The sequence below is a fragment of the Bombus pyrosoma genome, linkage group LG1 (genome assembly GCF_014825855.1).
Source record: "Bombus pyrosoma isolate SC7728 linkage group LG1, ASM1482585v1, whole genome shotgun sequence".
Lineage (NCBI taxonomy): Eukaryota > Metazoa > Arthropoda > Insecta > Hymenoptera > Apidae > Bombus > Bombus pyrosoma.
Genome location: NC_057770.1, coordinates 5546849 through 5565703, shown reverse-complemented (window position 1 = coordinate 5565703; position 18855 = coordinate 5546849). Strand labels below are relative to the sequence as shown.

At 39.0% G+C, this 18855-nt stretch overlaps 2 protein-coding genes across 6 annotated transcripts; one reads left to right on the top strand and one right to left on the bottom strand.

Moving 5' to 3' along the window:
- Positions 1-66: 66 nt before the first annotated feature.
- On the bottom strand, positions 67-4081 carry LOC122567443 (IWS1-like protein). 2 transcript variants are annotated; one of them, XM_043725956.1, is made up of 8 exons: positions 3600-4081; positions 3302-3413; positions 1557-3224; positions 1457-1471; positions 971-1331; positions 584-873; positions 398-509; positions 67-323 (listed from the first exon to the last, which is right to left on the bottom strand). In XM_043725956.1, exons 1-8 carry the CDS (start codon positions 3610-3612, stop codon positions 201-203), a joined length of 2694 nt encoding a protein of 897 aa, XP_043581891.1. In that variant the 5' UTR covers positions 3613-4081; the 3' UTR covers positions 67-200. The 2 variants fall into 2 exon arrangements, with proteins under 2 accessions (XP_043581891.1, XP_043581900.1); XM_043725965.1 differs by lacking the exon at positions 1457-1471.
- A 151-nt stretch (positions 4082-4232) lies between these two features.
- Positions 4233-18472, top strand: LOC122567465 (mothers against decapentaplegic homolog 3). Of its 4 annotated transcripts, none has more exons than XR_006316772.1 (7): positions 4233-4634; positions 12453-12661; positions 12839-13062; positions 13151-13374; positions 13522-13835; positions 13950-15351; positions 17107-18472. XR_006316772.1 is itself a non-coding variant. In XM_043725998.1 (7 exons), the coding sequence occupies exons 1-6, from the start codon at positions 4435-4437 to the stop codon at positions 14216-14218; spliced, it is 1440 nt and encodes a 479-aa protein (XP_043581933.1). In that variant the 5' UTR covers positions 4233-4434; the 3' UTR covers position 14219; positions 17107-18472. The 4 variants fall into 4 exon arrangements, 2 of the variants coding, with proteins under 2 accessions (XP_043581933.1, XP_043581943.1); XR_006316771.1 differs by having other exon boundaries at positions 13950-15602; XM_043725998.1 differs by having other exon boundaries at positions 13950-14219.
- The last annotated feature ends 383 nt before the right edge of the window (positions 18473-18855 follow it).

Genomic DNA, 18855 nt, shown 5'->3' with positions numbered 1-18855 from the left:
CAGAACGTGCGTAAAATGATGGAAGCGGTGCGTTTTAATGAAAATGAAAGTGGATGTATACAGAAATTTGTATCGAATATTTTTATTAAGCACAAATCTGATTATAACCTTACGTTAATACAATTTCATGTCTGAATTGATACTTATAATTATAGAAGTCTTGTATAACAGTTTTTTATAGTAACTAAAAATTATTAACGTTACAAAGACATTTTACGGCCTTCAATAGATATATCCACAGCTCTTCTAGTTGCTTTTATCCTTTTACTATCCATGTAGTTTTTCATATGCCTTTCAAATCTATTCATTTGTTTCTTCGTGCTCTATAATATTATATCATTAATATATTTTGAAACATTAACTTATTAAGAACAAAATATAAGATAGTAATATTTACCCTAGTAATATCAATGTCAGATTTCCAATCTGGTCTTATAACATAGTCTTTATTGGAAGGTCTAGGAACTCTAGCTCTCCCAACCCAGCCAGGATCTCCTGGCCTCAATGGTCTAAACAAAAGAATTAATTACATTATCCAGACAAAATTAATTATTCTGATAATAGAAGTTTGAAAAATTCATACTTAGCATCTCCTTTTAAAGCTTTATTAATATCTTGCGATTTCTGAGATGAACCACCATCATCACTTTTTCTTCGCTTTTGTGGTGTCTGTTCTAAATCTCTCTGCATTCTTTCTTCTTTTGATAGGGCTTTAAAATCTGCAGATAAATTAAATATAGGTCTTGCCCATTCGTTAATTAATTTCCCTGCTCGCTCTTTATTTTCTTTTGTTTCTTTAGGATGTTTATACAGATACATTACAGCTTTACCAATACCAGATTGCTTTAAAGAAGCTTGGTCAATTCGTGGAAACTGAAATATATATATTAGATCATTTTATTATATTTGTATATATTTTATACTTATATATAAATATATAAATATATAAATGATTAAAGCATGAACTTACTTCCCACAAAAGCTTTAAAAGACTATCCCGAATTTTTAAAGATGGTAAGGACCGATCAGGCATCGGAGCCAACCAATCCGTTAAAACTGATAATACATTATGCTCCAAAAAAGCCAATTGAAGATCGTGTTTTTTAAGTTGTGATAATACTTTAGGTAACATTGCAATTTTATTAGTAGCTGGTTTGTTTTGTTGATTTAATTTTCTATCTTCCTCTGATGCAGATTTCATATCAGATAACAATTGAGCTATGATATCGTCATTATCGTTAATTATATCAATATCCTTTCTTTTGCGTCTTCGTGATTGTTCTTCTTTCTTACGAGCCATCATACGATCAAAATCCGATAATGAATCATCTCTGAAAATTAGTACATTTGTCGTTAATTTTAATTAGAATGAATTACAAAATTCTTTAATGAAGCTTTTTCTATGAACTGTTGCTCCATTGTAATTCTTAGTCTATTATTACATATTGTTACTTACAAATATCTGCCACTCCTGATAAGCATACGTTAAATATTATATACATTAAATTTTTATTAGACATATAACTTTTAAAACACATAAAATCTAATTTACTTACAATCCTCCATCCGCAATCATTCCATCGTCAGAATCTTCATTTTCTTGTTGCTCATTAGCTGTACTATCTACAAATTGTTTGTTCCCTGCTTCTTCATCACCTTCCTCCTCTTGTTCATGACCCTCTTTTTTCATCTTCGTTAGTTCATCGTCTCCTTCATTTTCCGAATCTACTATTTCATGTTTTGACTTTTTTGTTGCTTTAACGCCATCCTCTTCTTCCTCAGAATCGGATAAAACTCTATTTCTCTTTCTAACGGCACCTCCTGAATCTTCACTTCGACTTCTTGATCTCCTAGACTTTGATGCTGAACGAGATCTTGATCTTGATTTAGACCGAGATGAATGTCTAGATCTGACAGCTGACACTGACCTTGATCGCGAGCGTGATGGTGAACGCGATCTCGAACGTGATCTTGAACGTGATCTTGAACGTGATCTTGATGGTGAACCTGAAGCGGATCTTGAGGGAGATTTTGACTTTGATCGAGATCTCGATTTTGAACGCGATCCGGAACGCGACCTAGAAACAGATGCTTTTGAGCTGGAGCGAGATGACCTAGAGCTAGACCTTGACCGAGAACTTCTCCTTGAAGCTGGAGACTGTGATCCTTTGCGTGATCCAGATATTGATCTGGACTTCGATCTTGATTTTGACCTTGACATTGATTTTCTTGACCCAGATCGCGAACGTGATCTAGACTTTGATGCGTGTCTCGAACCTGATGGTGTCCTTGACTTCGAACGCGACACCTTAGGTTCCGCTGAGGGTGATCTAGATAACGATCCTTTTGGAGATACTGTAGGTGACTGTTTCCTTGATCCAGAGTCTGATTTAGATCGTGATCGAGATCGAGATCGAGATTTACGTTTGCCATCTGGAGACCTCGTAAGAGATTTTGAACGTGTACTATTGTGCGAATTAGGAGAATCTTTTCTTGATCTTTCTATCGATTGAGATTTTGATCTAAAACGTGATCGAGAATTTCTAATAGGCGATGGTGAGTGTTTTCCTTCCAAAGATGGGGAAAGCGATGCTTTTTTCTCACGAGATTTAGATCTACTACGTGATTTTCGACTCGGACTATTGGAAAGGGACCGAGATTTTAGCGAATTTGATCGGGATCGGGATCTAACAACCGCTTTCGGAGATCTAGAAGGGGAACGGGATGGTGATCGAGAATTCGCTTTATACGGTGTAGGAGATCTAGAACAGGAACGAGAATTCACTTTTGGGGAAGAACACTTAGACGGTGGGTTACTTCGTTTAGTCGACGTCGATCTGGATCTGGATCTAGATCGTGAATTTTCTCGTGATGCTAAGTCAAGACTTCTTCTAGATTCTGCCAAAGAAGAACTCCTTGATCTTGACCGGGATTTTGCTGAATGTATCGAACGTGGTGATTGTGATTCGCTTTGAGTAACTTTTCCATCTATTTCTGGCGATGGCGATTTAGAAGGTGATCTAGAATTACTTTTCCTTCCAACAGACTTTGAACTAGATCTAGATGATCTTTGATTTTTAACAGAAGACGGTGAGATTGATCGGTTCCTGGAAGGTGAACGCGAAGGTGATCGCGAAGGTGATCTAGAATATGATTTCCTAGAGTTAGCATTAGAAATCACAGAAGCTGGTGATCTTGGTTGAGCAGGTGATGATTGATTAGATCTGAAAGAAAATCTTAAATATTGTTATGTACTACAAGTAATATTTTAAAATTATTTAGATATATATGAATGTAAAACCTTGGAGAACGGCTGGCAGAATTTGATTTAGATCTACTTCTAATAGACCTTTGAGAATCCACCGATGGACTTCTAGATTTCTCTCGTTCATCTTCCGACTCGCTTCTTTCTTCTGGAATAAGTAACCACTACATTAGGAATATAAAGGTTCAAAAACACAAGCAATATTCCTTATCATATGCATATTAAAAAAGTTTAATTTTAGTAATATTAACTATAATTTAAATTTATCTTTTATTTTTTAGTAATAACTTTTTCAGTTAATCGTGTTTAGAGAAATTTATGCCATTTTATTTACCTTCGCGATTCATTGCACTTATATACAAATAAAAATGTACACTTTGTCAATAATTATTACTAAACACTTCTTTCTCCGAAACAATGATATACGTATTTTTCATAAAGATCCTGCTAAATTAAAAAATAGTTTCTTGTTTCTAACAATAAATCAGAACTGACACACATATTCAAGAAATACATTTACAGTGGAATAATGTAAGAAATATAGAAAATTCGTCTGAGGTACGCGTGAGTGGCCACTTTGGTTTTGACTTTCTTGTTAGGTTAAGGTTAGATATTTAGACTGAACTAATCACTATGCCCCTTAAATCGAATATAACCTTTATTATTACAATACGACCATAGACAAGCTCTAAGTATGCATGTATACATGTGCATTAAAATAATTTTATGACGAAATTATTAAACATATATAATACTTTTATTATATTATACATTATTGCAAAAGGCGTTATTAGTAAATAGGATTGATTTGCGGATTGAAATGTGTTCAATTTTAAATAGATGAGAATATAATTTGAGTGAAGTTTAACGTAATTTTATTGCGACATTGCTTTCTATTGTGCGTATATTCGATGGTTTGGTCGAAATTGACCGAAGATTGCCGAGCTTCATCGAATATGCTTAAAGAACAAAATGGCGGCTGTGGCAAAGTTTTCGCCGCCCGTATGAGAAATTTGCATTCATCAAGATTGAATAGTTCACGGTAAACGTTAATCGTCTAGCAACCCTGTCTGGGTTATGTAGCTAAGACCGCGAGTGAAAATTCGTTGGTGTCGTAGTACGTCGAGACAGCCCGATGCAGGTCGCGCGCAATTCTCGTAACTCAAATCATGACTTCGATGCTATCCAGCTTTAACCCGCCTATCGTTAAACGATTGTTGGGTTGGAAAAAAGCAGAAGGAGAAGACAAATGGAGTGAAAAAGCTGTTAAAAGTCTGGTTAAAAAGTTAAAAAAATCCACCGGCCTCGACGAACTCGAGAAGGCCATTACTACGCAAAGTTGCAACACTAAGTGCATTACTATACCGAGGTACGCTTATTTACTTTATATGCTTTTGCGTGTATATAAATATTGCAACCGATGAAATTATACTTTTTTTCACTATTGTTCATTCATTTTTATATCTATTTCATGGTACGTACGATGTCAGCGTAAGGTATTCGGGTATTGGATTTATTTGTATCATCTGCATTGAAACTCGGAGAAATAGAAAGCGTTCGCGTGTGCACTTCGCCGTTCATATTTACGTATCATGTATTCGTACGTATGTCACATTGTATGTCCACTGACAGCTCTTTTTACTGTTGACCAATATAAGCAAAAGTTGATCTTCCACTCTTTTTAATAGATTTATCAAGTTCGGTATTTTAATAATCTTCACCTCATAATTGTATTGTGCCAAGTGTTTCCACTGTAGTATCATAATTTCGATCGTGATTGTGGTTAAGACACGCATAGCCGTACGTTTGTTGGTCATTACGGTGGTATTTAAATATTGAACAGAGCTGTGCTTTAAATTTCTTAAAATTTTTAATCGAGTTCACATAATTTGGTATATATTCGTTATTTATACAGTTTGGGATAAACAAAACTTGAGAAGTTTTCCATTTGGAATTATATCATCGGTTGCTAATATTACCTCCGAAATTCTAATACATGTCATTCTTTCAGAGAGATTCGGTTTCTCCGTTATCACTTTTAGAGTTAGCCGATCTAAAATCGCGCGAGTGCTTGCCTACGAGTACGTTCTATTTTCATATGTTAGAGAGTTCGCTTAGCATTCTATAACATTTTTTTTTCTTTCTTTTTTTTTTTTTTTTCAAGTAAAAACCTGAAAGGCTGTTTTCAATCTAGTTTCTATACGGATCGCAAATAATCGTTACATGTACATTTCCTGACACGTTGTGTATTAATTATTACATACATACACGATAAATTCAACACGATACTAATGTTATTATGCACGGTTACATATTTGTTTATTTTTTGTAGGTACGATACGATACGATAGCCCATACGATAGTTGTACGTGTCGATTGTACATCGTTATCTTAGTAGTTATGTAATAATTTTAACGAAGATGCGATCGCAAACAAATAAGTAGACGGAACCATGCGTAACAATGTCCGATACGGAAAACGATGCAAATGAGATTTATTTCGGTAGTGTTTCTCGTTTTCCGTTTCCAATCAAAATAAGCGGCGATGAACGCACGCAGCATCCGTTCCGATTGAAATGTGCGTTATGAATGAAACTCACGTGTGAGTCACGTTGCTGTTCGGTATCCATCCTTTTACGCTAGAATTTTCTTTGTCATTACGATTGTCTTATTTTTCGTTTAGTAACCAGTGGTACCAGAAGCTCGCATATTCTCAATAGGTGTAATACTTACATTGTACGTACCGTCATTTGCGTTTTTCGCAAGCGGATGTGATTCAACTATATTAATAACACGTACTGTGTGTTTTAGCGAATACTGGATACCGCGACAGGATTAGACAGTTGCTGCTAATGACGGTCGATGATAATTAGAACCGTTTAATAGTACGAACGTTCTACAATACGATGGCTCGTCGTGATACTCTTGTGACATAATTTTTGCTCCAAGTATATTCCATGCGCTGTCTGTTAATATTTATCGGATAGTATATGATAGGATAAATATCGATAACCTAGCCAGGATACGCTGGTTCTACTAGTCAGTGTGCGTGAATAAATCGTATATCGAAATCGATTGTAGCTCGGCGCGCAGCTCGTAACGACTTTATTAATAGTAATCCTAGCCACGTTGTCGCGCGTTCAAGGATATTCGGAGAAGAGAGGGAAAGTCTGTCATCGAGAAAGGCAGATCCTTTTGTAACTCGAACGAACCGCGTTTGCTTCGCGGTTTCGTTCGCTTCGGTTTGCATTACGTTTCCCGTTTCCCGACGACGCGTCTCATCGCCTCAGGGAATCTCTGTCTGTTGCAGTTTTTCGATCGATCGAGATCGCACACCGTGCGATCGCATGATACGCGCCCGGAAATTCGATTTCGCTCAGTTATCTGACGCTCCGCACAACGTCGCGCCTCGATTAAATAACCATCTACCTGGAGAATACTCGGTCATTAGCTAATGTTTGACTTTGTGCCGCGATTTGCTCGCGCGCGCACGCTTACAGCAGGTAATTCCTATTCCAGGGAATTACATTCTTGCTCGTCGCGCGCACACGCCGAGCCGAGTTGTTCCGATATTACGAAGTACATATTCTTCTGTTTTTGTATTGACTGTAAAGGTACGCTAAATTGGTAGCTTTACCAGCCACACTGTTGCGTTATCACAACCTTTTTAACCATCATACCTTTTTTTCTAGACATGAATTTTCGCGTTGTTGGATCGATCTACCACGAGGTATTTATTTAACCGTAGGTAGTCATACACCCACCCACACCACACACACACACACACACACGGTAGAATTTCATTTATCTGTAATCGTTGGAAGACAAATAATTCAAACAACTCAAGCTCGTATAACGATAGTCGGTCGGTTTTCTATTATCATCTATCATCTACGATCTATTATCATCTGCTAGAATAAAAAAGTTAAATTGTCTTCTAATAAATGGAGTTCTACCGTATAAGTTGAAAGATAGGAGGAAAATCAAATATCGCGTATCATCGTCGGATGAAAGTCTGGCTATCATTGTTTCTTCTTTATTTGTCTGAGAAAACAACACCTTTGTCCGTTTCTTGCCGAACCGTAAACTTTTCGATTATATCACAGCGTGAACGAACAGGCGAATCTCGTACGTACCATTCTTCTAGGTAGGTAGAATCTGATCGAAACGTCCTATTTACATTATGGAATCGCACGCATTATCGACAATACTCCTTGCCGGTACCTAGATTAATCATTGTTTACGTAACGAAATCGATACAGCAAGAGGTATTTACGTAAAAAAATGAATGACACAGATTTCGCAGTAGTTGATTTTTATTTCGTCGAAAGAAAAGCATGACTTGTTGCAGAGAATTACGTAAGTTCGTATAACATCGTTGGTCGATTCGCGTCGATTCTCGTTTACCTACCGAACGCGTTCGTAAAACCTACGAACCTGCGACGTGATAATTTTTCAATAACCTTGTAGCTTTCGTACGATCTTTATCATCGTTTCGATCTCGAGCGAAATACATCAGGAATAGGTATATAGAAAAATGGAAATTATTCCGTGAACCAGCGTGCAAATGCGTTTCGTTCCGAGAAGCATTCTGGTTATCCTTGTAACTCGTTGTTGCGCGTATGCATCCAAGAACGGAATCAGAGTAGCTTCGTTCCAGATGATATAATCTATCTCGTTGCTTTCGTTGGCTGGCTTTATCAAAATAGCTTGTTCCCTGCGATTTCTCTTAGCTCTTTTCTCATTTCATTATTTCATCAGCGATATTCGTCGCCGCGTTATCGATACGAGTAATCAGAAATTTCTGACGAGTCCGCCTTTTCCCTTACATACCGTTGATTTGGATCTCATTGATTCTATCGCGTTAATTCTATCTAAGTATGTGAAATTGTTCGACAGACGGCTAGTTGCTTTTCGTCTGATAATCGAACGTAAATTTGCCGGTTTATCGACGAGTCTGCTTTGTCCCTAACGAGGCCAGCGAAACTTTTAACCGCTCAAAGTACTTTCGCGTTCTCGGAAATGTGGCGACTGTCCATGCGTCGTGAATTTGTTTTCGTTCGGATATACCTAAAGAGGCATAAGGTCGAAAAATAGTGGAACACGCAGGATCTCTTCTATCTGTTTTATGTGTTTTTATGCTCGCGTGAATGCGTGAATGCGTGCGTGCGTGCGTGCACGCGTGCGTAAATCGAGCAGAGATGAGCTATACAGGGCTATACAGTGACTCACGAAAGTATTCGAACGTTGGTTGTTAAAGCTCGTAACGATTAGAGCGTGCACGTTACACTTAAGACCCGAAAACAACGTTATAACTGCTGTAAGATACAAATATCAATTACCGTAAGACGGCATTTCTAGATATTATGAAGCATTTATTGCAACGATGTACAAAAACAAGGTCCGGAAAGTGATCGAACGTCCAAATGTTAAGCGAGTTAAAGTTTGCATACATTTCTGTACACAGAGTGGAAATGTTGGTCGACTCAACTGTAGAAATATCGTGTACCGAGCTTCGTGTTTCGCTGTGAATAATATTGGCTTGCATGCTGACAAGGAGTTACAAAAGATCAGAAACACGGATATTCGAGAGGCAATCGATATTAAAACCGAGGTAGATAAAGCGAGTACGCAAAGACGGAAATATAGGCAGATCGACAAATTATTAGATAGATACGTGTTTACGATACGTTGTATTTTCGAAAAATCCAAAGAAACCGAGGAAATAGTCGCAAACAGACACCGCACAGACAGACCAGAAAAGTTAACCGGTAGAGAAGAAAAAATGATTACACGCGAAATAAAAAAGGATCGAAATATCTCGTACGACGATACGCTACTTCGGGAAGAACGTTCATGCGGAATTATGTCACAGGATTTTGCGAAACAATGATTTCCATGCTGGTATTCCAAGAATAAAATCATCCATCAATATAAAACGTATTGAGCCAGACGTTTAAGATTCGGAAAGGAATTCATAAATAAAGCGCATATCGTAGAAGCAGTAATCGAAACCAAAGGAGGCGCAACTAAACATTAACGTAAAATAAGGTAGGTATAATTAATACCGTTCGATTACTTTCGTCACTCTGTTTCTGTATATCATCGCAACGAACGTTTCGTAACTTCTACGAATGTTATCCGATTCGCTCCACGTTTTAGGTATATAGTTTTGATACTTGTATCTTACAGCAGATACGATACTATTATCGGATCTTAAGATTGACATGCATATTTCGGTTGTTTAAAGGTTTAATAGCGGCCGTTCGAATACTTTCGTCAGCCACTGTATATCGCAGCCAGCGCGAATAAGTGCACAGCTCACGTACTGTCTGTTTTCTTTCCTTTCTTCCTTTTAAAAAACGTGGGAGCGCACTCCGTCTGGTTGTCCGTGCAATCGACGATTAAACCCGATTAAGTCGCGCCTCTCGTTTGATGCATACGTGGAAAGAATTTCACGGCGAATGCGACTCTCTGTCCTCGAGTAGGCAATGGTGCGTCAGCAAGATGACTGAAATTGCAGAAGGAACGAGACCACGGATCGCTACGTTCTCCTTATACTTCGATAGAGAACTTTGCTATTTCGTCTAGCCGCGATTTTTCACTTTTTCAATTTATCCGCTGTTTAAGTTACGCGCGTTCGTTTGTTTTGGCCCGCCACGATCGCCATCACGATCATATCGCCGCTGTACAGACAGGCGAGCGGCGCGTTATCGTTGCGATTTCAGTATCGCGGCGATGATGAATCGTTCGACAGATTTATATTTCCCGTAACTCGATATTGAAAATATAAGGTCTGGCTTGGAGCGACGTAGCCTCGTTGAGATTTTGCAGCGCCAACAAACGCGATTCGGCACCTTCGGTTTCTCAACAGCGTAATCGCGCACGTCTCTGTGCATTGCATCGTCGAGAATGTAATTCCGCGGAATCGCGTAGCGTCGCTACCGCGAAATTACAACGACGCCGCGTCGTTCGTCCGCGTTGGGCCTTATATTTCCAATGATGCAATAATCCACGGCCACGTGCGATCTTGTTATCGAAAGCGTAAAGTTGCCGAATCACAGTGCCGCGAGATCGCTGCTACATCGCATTGCTCGCCTACGTCTGGCGGTCTCTCCCCGCGCCCCACGTCCCAACGATTTCCCTCTTTATCTCTGTTAACGATCCGAGAATTATCGAGAACCGATCTCAGAACGGTTATTAATCGGCGTAGCTATCGGCCGATCGGGCAATTGGTTCATCGACGTATCGACAAGAAGTTTCGGTGTATAGATGCGATACGCGATGGCTTGTGCGGCCACCTTTCAAAGCGGTCGATAAAAGCCGCGCGCGCGTCACTACGAATGGATCGTCGAGACATTCGAGTTACTCGATATTGCTGGAGAATCGGCGATATTGTTGTCCGTGTATATATTGACGTTACGTAACGACTGGATACAGTAGACTGTGGGAGGTCGGGAGGAGGCGGACGATCGCGTATACTCGCGGTATCATAGGAGACGTTTCCTCGAATACCTCCGTAAAGGCATCCGCGGTGATTCCGCTCTTCTTCTCTTTCCCCCATGCAAGCTGCTTCGAGGAAGTTTGTACGGTTCGGAATGATTTGTATTTTCCGAAGAACGCAAATCACGTCGAAACATCGTATATACAAAGATACGCCGTATAAGATGCCTATTCCGTGGTCGTTTCATTTTAAAAATCGTTTCGGACGTTCATTACGTTCCGTTTAGGCGTCCCGTTTATTTGTCATCGAGATGATGATGAGATCATCGTCGATGAAATGCGAAACTCCGTTCGCGAAGTCGCGTTCCGCATCTTCAGAAACTATACTTTCTCCTATGGCAGCTCGATAAGCTCGGCTGGATCGTAGCGATAATACTTGACGCGCGAATTCAGGCCTGAAATTGAGATCGAGATCGCGCAGGAAACTACCATATAAATTCCGTGCGAGCGTTTCTGAATTATTATGTAACGAAGAGTAGTGTCGAGCGATTCCAATTGAGGGTCACACGCACGTAGACTATACATGACGAACAGATAGATAGGCAGAGAAAGCGAGCGAGATCGAGGGACAGAGAAGAGGAGGAAGGAGGATTGTGCAGATGAAGCGAGAGAAAAAGCAGATTCAAAAATCGTTACGTGTAAACGATGTACGTACGGTGAATTCGTTTTAATTTCTGATTAACTGCGTGTCTTACAAATCTTTTAGCAACCGTTTAAAAGCACCGTGTAATTTTGTTGCAACACGGTGCCAGATGGAAAACGTTGAAACGTTACGTGTAATCCTTGCGTTGGTGATTTCTATGTCGAAGAATCGGTGTTATTCGACTTGAGAGAAAATTTTCTCACGAATATCACCCTGTCCTTGCGCAAGCGAAATAACAAATATTTCACCATCGGGTAAGGGGTTAATTACAAGCTTCTTAAAAATCTGCGTCCGAGAGACAGAATCGTAAGCGCTAGATAGGCGAAAATTACACGGTTACTTCCGCCACGATCGTTCGCCTCGCATTTCCTCCGTTCGTCGGCTATGAGTTTCTCCGTTTCCGGTCTCTTGCGTCTCCCTCGAGCCAATTCGAGTCGGCTAAGCCGATTACGAGAAAGATACAGAGGGAGAGATCGAAAGAAGGAACGATGAGTGGTGATCGACGATCGAGCGAGACGATTCGTTCGGCAAGCCACCCTTGTCAAGAGAGAAACGTTGCAGCGAATGTACGGCGGCAGTTTCTTTTTGTCGGCAGGCGCCACCGCTTCCGGCGCGGCAGACGCGAACACAGGAGTCTAGAGCGAAAAAGAGAGAGCAAAGGAAGCAGGAGGAAGTTTGCTGGAAGCGTATATACATTAAAGCAAGAGTTTTACGACTCGGTCGGGTGTCGAGCTCTCTCGCGGCTAGCTTAAGCCTCGATGTTTCGGCGATGTTACCCTCTTAGAGGTACGCCGTATCATCGACGACGATAAACGCGTTTGAGAAAGTGTCGCGTTGCTAGTCGCGATTCTATTTCCGTAAATCAAGTTACGCGATCGATGTACGTGCGATTCGTTCGACTTTGCGCAAAGTATTTTTTCGGTTGGTCGGTCGCGTGACAAGACTCGCGTACGTACGTACGTGGCAGGATTTTAAGCCCTTTCGAAAGTTTAAGAAAGATACTTAGGAAAGGTTTGATTTTATTTCTGTTTCTGGACGCAAGGCCTAGCCCAGGCGGTGTCGGTGACAACGGTGTCCAAGGAGTACGCGGCAAAGGATTGCCGCACGTGATCTACTGCCGACTTTGGCGCTGGCCAGATTTGCAATCGCACCACGAACTAAGGGCAATCGAGCATTGCGAGTACGCGTTCACGCAAAAACGGGACGAAGTCTGCATCAACCCGTACCACTATCAACGAATACAAACACCAGGTACGTAGACGGCACGTTTCAACGACGGCTCCAGCTTCTGTTTATGTTTGTATGCGTTTTCCGCGCGATTCGTTCGATATGTAATATCGACGTCCATTGGTTTCTTGAAATTTTAAAACTTCGAAAAGTTGTTTCTTCTGTATCGATGTAAACGTTTATCAACGTACGAAATTTCAGTTTTGCCAGCCATTCTCGTACCACGGCATACCTTGGCCGGGGACGAGTCCGTCCTATACAATACTTCCATCGAGGAGCTCAGTGTCAGCGTGCCAGAAAACACGAGCTTCCACGCGACCTTAAATCATCAGCACCATAATCAACAAAGCATACCGCAGTCACCGCAACAACAGCAGCAACAACAACAGCAACAACCACCGAACAATCCGTATCAAGGAATGCAGGTTGATATCGGACAAAGTTGCACTTCTTATTTCGAAAAATAACACGTACAAACTTTTTTGGATAGAAGAGGATCTTTTTCTTTCTTAGAGTATGCAGGCGACAAGTCCGGCTAGCGTTGGGAGTCTAGGAAGTGTTCAGGGTTCACCACATCCGGCGCCTGGGTCCATGGATCCTCCTGCCGATACTCCACCTCCGGGATATATAAGCGAAGATGGTGATAACATGGATCACAACGACAACATGTCCTTATCGCGTTTGTCTCCCAGTCCTGTTGACGCACAACCAGTTATGTATTGCGAACCAGCATTTTGGTGAGTGGTCGTTCACGGGTTATCCAACATTATGCTCGAACTTCCATGCAAAGTGGATCCAGTTTGACGCATTATCCTTGTCAAGGGTCGATTCAAATTGTTCTTTATATCTGATTTCTCTCTTTTTTCGCTCTTTTTTGTTCCAAGGTGTTCGATAAGTTACTACGAGCTGAATACGAGAGTAGGCGAGACGTTTCATGCGTCGCAACCGAGCATAACGGTGGACGGATTCACCGATCCCAGTAACTCCGAACGTTTCTGTTTGGGTTTACTGTCCAACGTTAATCGTAACACCGTGGTTGAACAGACGAGACGACATATCGGGAAAGGAGCTAGATTATACTACATTGGTGGTGAGGTGTTTGCCGAATGTTTATCGGATTCGAGCATTTTTGTTCAGAGTCCTAATTGTAATCAACGTTATGGTTGGCACCCTGCCACTGTTTGTAAAATACCACCCGGTAAGTGCATAATTCGACGTAACACGTTACAGGTTCGCTATACTTCTTGTATTCTTTTGACTTTAAAACCGAAGCTTATTTTATAGACCTTTTCTCGTTTGATCTTTCTCGCAGGTTGCAATTTGAAGATCTTCAATAACCAAGAATTTGCCGCATTGTTATCGCAATCAGTTTCCCAAGGATTCGAAGCAGTGTACCAGTTGACTCGTATGTGCACGATCAGAATGAGTTTTGTAAAGGGTTGGGGAGCAGCGTATCGTCGGCAAACCGTGACGTCGACTCCTTGTTGGATAGAGTTGCATTTAAACGGTCCATTACAGTGGCTCGATAGGGTACTCACGCAGATGGGATCGCCGCGTTTACCCTGTTCCTCAATGTCATAAGGTTGTATGCTTTTCTCCTTGATGGATGCGGGAAAACAGGGACAATTCGCATGCTGTCATTGTTGTTGTCGTTGTGTACATTGGTTTTTCTTACCGCGGATTTATTGTTTTATCCGAATTCTTTCCAACCACCACCGACCACAGTGATAAACAGTGCAAGAAAAATAGATACGATCACCGTTTTTACGAAGCGTATACGTGTATCCTAGCTTGAAAAGTGCATGGAATACGAGATCGTGTTCGAAGTGCCAGAAAAGCATTCGTTCGGACGAATGAAAATAAAACTGGCGATCGGTTAGTTATAGAAACGCTCAAGTGCTCGAATCGCGTTGCTTCGTCGATGTTTCCTACGAAGAAAAGGAAAGGACGATGTGCGGGCAAATGAGTGAAGATGAGACCGGTTGAAAATATCATTTATACAGTTATCACCAGTACAGAAAACCAATTTTTCAATAAACTGGGACATTACGGTTGAGAATAACAAATAACAAAATAAGTAGATACTATTGACTCACTTACCGCATTGATATGTGGATATAGTGCTTTACGATCCAGGGTTACGAATCCGATTTTAACTGAATTAACAGGGCGAAAACAAGCGCGACTCTGTGTGTGCATCTGTGTATGTACGTATACATATGGGCGTACGTTTGTATCCATATATGTAGCTGCATGTGTATACGTGCATCACATTAAAAGAAAGCTCAGTCTTTACATATTTTTATCGCTTGTTAAGTCAATGCACTTCAGTCGTACAGTATACGTCAGCCCTTACAAAATAATACATATTATGTACGTTCACACTGTTTATAGTCTGCTGAGAAGAATTTCTATATAGAGTGGGTAAACGTGTATACCCGTTGAAAAGTTTCTAACAGCACTGGTCTATTTGGAGTCTTTGTCAGTGTTTTTCCTACGAATAAAGCGTTAAAAAAGAAATACATCTGTAAAGTCTATTTCTCTTACACGATAACGATACGGAAGGATTACAGTGTTCAACATGTACGTAACTATTTACACGTTTCATTAACGTTATTACATCCTTGGATGGACCAGAATGTTCAAATATTCTCATAATGGATCGCATCAGGACGGATAGTTATGTTTCTGCGTATTTGGAGGTTTTGTGAATGGTTAGTCAGTTCAGACGAATCATTCAGCACATAATGCGGACAATGTTTTAACAGACATTTCTGGGTCGAAATTGAAAATGTTGTTACGTATTAAGGTGTCTTATCTCGAGTAATTGATATTCTTATTAAGGATAAGCGCTATATTTCTTAACGTTGATAGGAGTACTAAGCGCACGAAGTCTATGGTAGACGGATATATCTATTTACTTGATATCGCATGGAAAAAATTGATCAATACTACAGAAAATTATGTACGTATATTTACTATCGAGCATCTGAAACTTTATGCGCCACGTAGCAAACGTTAACCGTATGAGTGCCACGAATTATCGCAGAAGTTAATCGGCGAGAGCCAATCTTATCCTTTTATCAATCTCTGTTTTACAATTTACAATATTCATTATTAATTTAGTTGCTTATAATTTAAAATTATTATTGAAGTTTTTGTCTTGTAATATTTCTGTATGACAGATGCGATGGCATTTTCCGATATAGCATGTGACCAGCGTAATCACGTTGCGTGGCACTTAGAGGGTTAAAAAGCACATTTTCGTGTTGATATTCAGCGTAGCGAATCACTTGTTATTTAAAAATCGTTGCAGGAATGTTGGTTCGTTGTATAGGATCGTAAACGATGTTTTTTTTTTTTATGGAGAAAACATGTTCTTGCATGCAGAAGATAATCAATCATTTGATTACACTATAAGCTTTGAAACGATACAATTGAAATGTCTTCTGAAATTTTATATGAAACTAATGAACGTAGGAAAAGCGCATACAGTTTTCGAGCGATACAAAAGGCACAATAAAATGAAAATTTATAAGGATAAGGAAACTTTATCAAGAGAGAGTGCAAGAAAATAATGGTCTGGCCTTGAATGTGAGATGCTTTTAGATATATCGAGCACATTGTTTCTACACTATTTTAAATTCATTTACAAATTGTTTTAGAGTCGAGTGTATTAAAAAGTTTCTATTTTATTGTAGAATTTATAAAATATTTCATATTCGAGACTAACCGAGACAAAAGGAAAACAACTTTTAGAAACTTCAACGTCTTTCACGTAGAACATATGAACATAAAAATGAGATAACGAAGTTACGTATTTTATTATATTATGAGATATATATTAATATCGATGTACGAATAGTCTTTGCACCAAGTGCATGGATTCAGTTATCTTCTTCTTCTTTTTTAACGAATAAATTTTTAAAAATAATCTATACACGACTTCTATGGAGTCTTTATGTACGATAGGGGCCAATTGCACGCACAGAATGTGAGATTTAATCTCAACAAGAACGTCAAATCTTATAAGGAATCGGTTCCTTTTTTATATATTTTTTGCCAGCATCGATCATTTTACAATTTTTCTAATTAACTTTTGAAATAGTAGACAAATTGGTTTAATCATTAATTCGTGTATAAAATTGTATAAATTTTATCATGTAGAAAGGAACGATTGAATGTTTCCGTTAATTATTAAGGCAAAGAAAACATTGTCGTGAATAATCGCAAATGCGAAAAATCTATTTTTTTAATAGTGTCTTAATCGTTTTGACGAAGAAACATTATGTGCTAAGTTTTTAATCACTTTAATGAAAAGGCAAGTGATTTTTGATCCATTATAGGTACATAACAATTCTCATGAATCGATCGACGTCTTTTGTTCGTATTATGTAGCTGATCACTCTGTAATATCCTATATCATTTTTCTAATATTTTATTTTTCTTTTTTTTTTTACTGTTTACAGACCTGCCTTTTGTACGTCGTTAGATCAAGAGATACGGCAGTGACGAAGACGATTCGTGAACTTACTGATTACAAATTTTTATCGAATCGATACCATGTTCCAATGATTGTGTTACATTACCAATTCTAGAAGAATATCGAAGGGAGGACGAGCTTGGGCAGTAGCTATGGAAAAGATAGTCAAAAAAAAACGAGATTTTAAGCGATATAATTTTATTGATTCTTAGGTAGTATTATTAATTGCACAACGTAATAACACGAATACGTTGATCTCTTACAAGGATATTTCCTACTTCTAATCAACATGCATATCTGATGTTTCATGTTTTCACGAGGAAAATTTGATGTCGTCGTAAATTGTTCGAAATCATAAAAAAAACATATACAGACCTCGTGAAAGTCAAACACGACATCGTCGGGCAGCTCGAATAATCGAATAGTAATACAAACGAGAAAGAAAATAACTGTATATCAGTAATATATGATACACACCTACCTAATTGATATTGTCTCGCGTGAGAAAAAATTAAAATGTTTGATCGTCGAATACTTCTTAACAACCACTTGCCTCTCTGTCAGACTGCCACTAGTATATTAATTAAGGAAACATGAACAGGGGAATCGAAGAACCCGCCCTCGCCTTTCTTCGTCGTCCTGGAACTCCTACTCGTTCGTTTTACGTTAGCATAAGATCAAAATAAATGCATCTATGACGTGAAGAAAGAGACAGACCACTGAAAAACGCGTTTAATTCGCCAAAGTATATTAAGTGTAGCAATTGCCAAAGTTTTTCTTTTCTTTTTGTAAGTACAAGAACGTCGAGCCGACTGCGACTGTAGTAGTCGCGATTCAGATGCGCACGAATTGTTAAATTATAAACGTTCTCGTTTTTCTTTTTCCCTTACAAATTCGTAATTGTTACCATTGTTACCATTGTGTTTCTTTACTTTTATTCTAGATATGTTTAGTGTCTTGACCTGCCGAACAATCGAGCGGTCCGACGATTTTATAAATTTTTAATTCTATAGCTACTTATATATTTTGTGTGCTAATAGACGCATGCACACAAAGGGAAGCATCGACTAACGTATAACTTCTACAAATCAGATATTTTTTTACATATTAAAAAGACGTGAAATTTTTTTGCGTGCGATACATTTGATGACGGTTGTTGTCGTCGATGTTCCCCTGGTGTGGATGAGATGTTTTACGAGAATACGAGATAAAATCGCGAGCTTGAAAGAACGAGTGCGAGAGTATATAGGTGAGACGTCGAGTCGATAAATATCGAGTGTGAGATTGTATGATAATTATAAATAAATGTACACATTAAGTCTAATAAACATGATTCTGTCGCTTTTTATTAATTCATAGTTACGCAGAGACTGTACCTAATGATATCGCCAATGCTACAAATATACCCATAAGTACACGGCAACATTTCGTTTAAGATATTTACGTCTTTAGGAATATTATAAATTTTAATGCAATTTTGTAGGATCGCAAAATAGGACTAGGACATATAAAACATAAATCTACTAGTAAAAGTCAACAACTTTATGTGACAAAAAATTTGTATCATTTGACTACGATGAAGTGAATACAATCTATACAAGTGTACAACGTTGCGCTTATATTACTTATAATTACTCATCGGTGTTTGTGACTGAGTAGCAGCAACAATCGCAACAAAACCTCGATAAACCGGTTTCGCGCCATAAAGTAACACGTTTAAAAGCTCTTACGAGCT

Bases quoted from the DNA above. Each gene is read 5' to 3' on its own strand.
- LOC122567443 (XM_043725956.1), bottom strand. The intron at 510-583 runs GTATGAATTTTT...TCTTTTGTTTAG, and splicing joins GCTTTAAAAGGAGATGCTAA to ACCATTGAGGCCAGGAGATC. The intron at 324-397 runs GTAAATATTACT...ATAATATTATAG, and splicing joins CTGACATTGATATTACTAGG to AGCACGAAGAAACAAATGAA.
- LOC122567465 (XM_043725998.1), top strand. From the start codon at position 4,435: ATGACTTCGATGCTATCCAGCTTTAACCCGCCTATCGTTAAACGATTG. The intron at 12,662-12,838 runs GTACGTAGACGG...ACGAAATTTCAG, and splicing joins TCAACGAATACAAACACCAG to TTTTGCCAGCCATTCTCGTA. The intron at 13,063-13,150 runs GTTGATATCGGA...TTTCTTTCTTAG, and splicing joins ATCCGTATCAAGGAATGCAG to AGTATGCAGGCGACAAGTCC.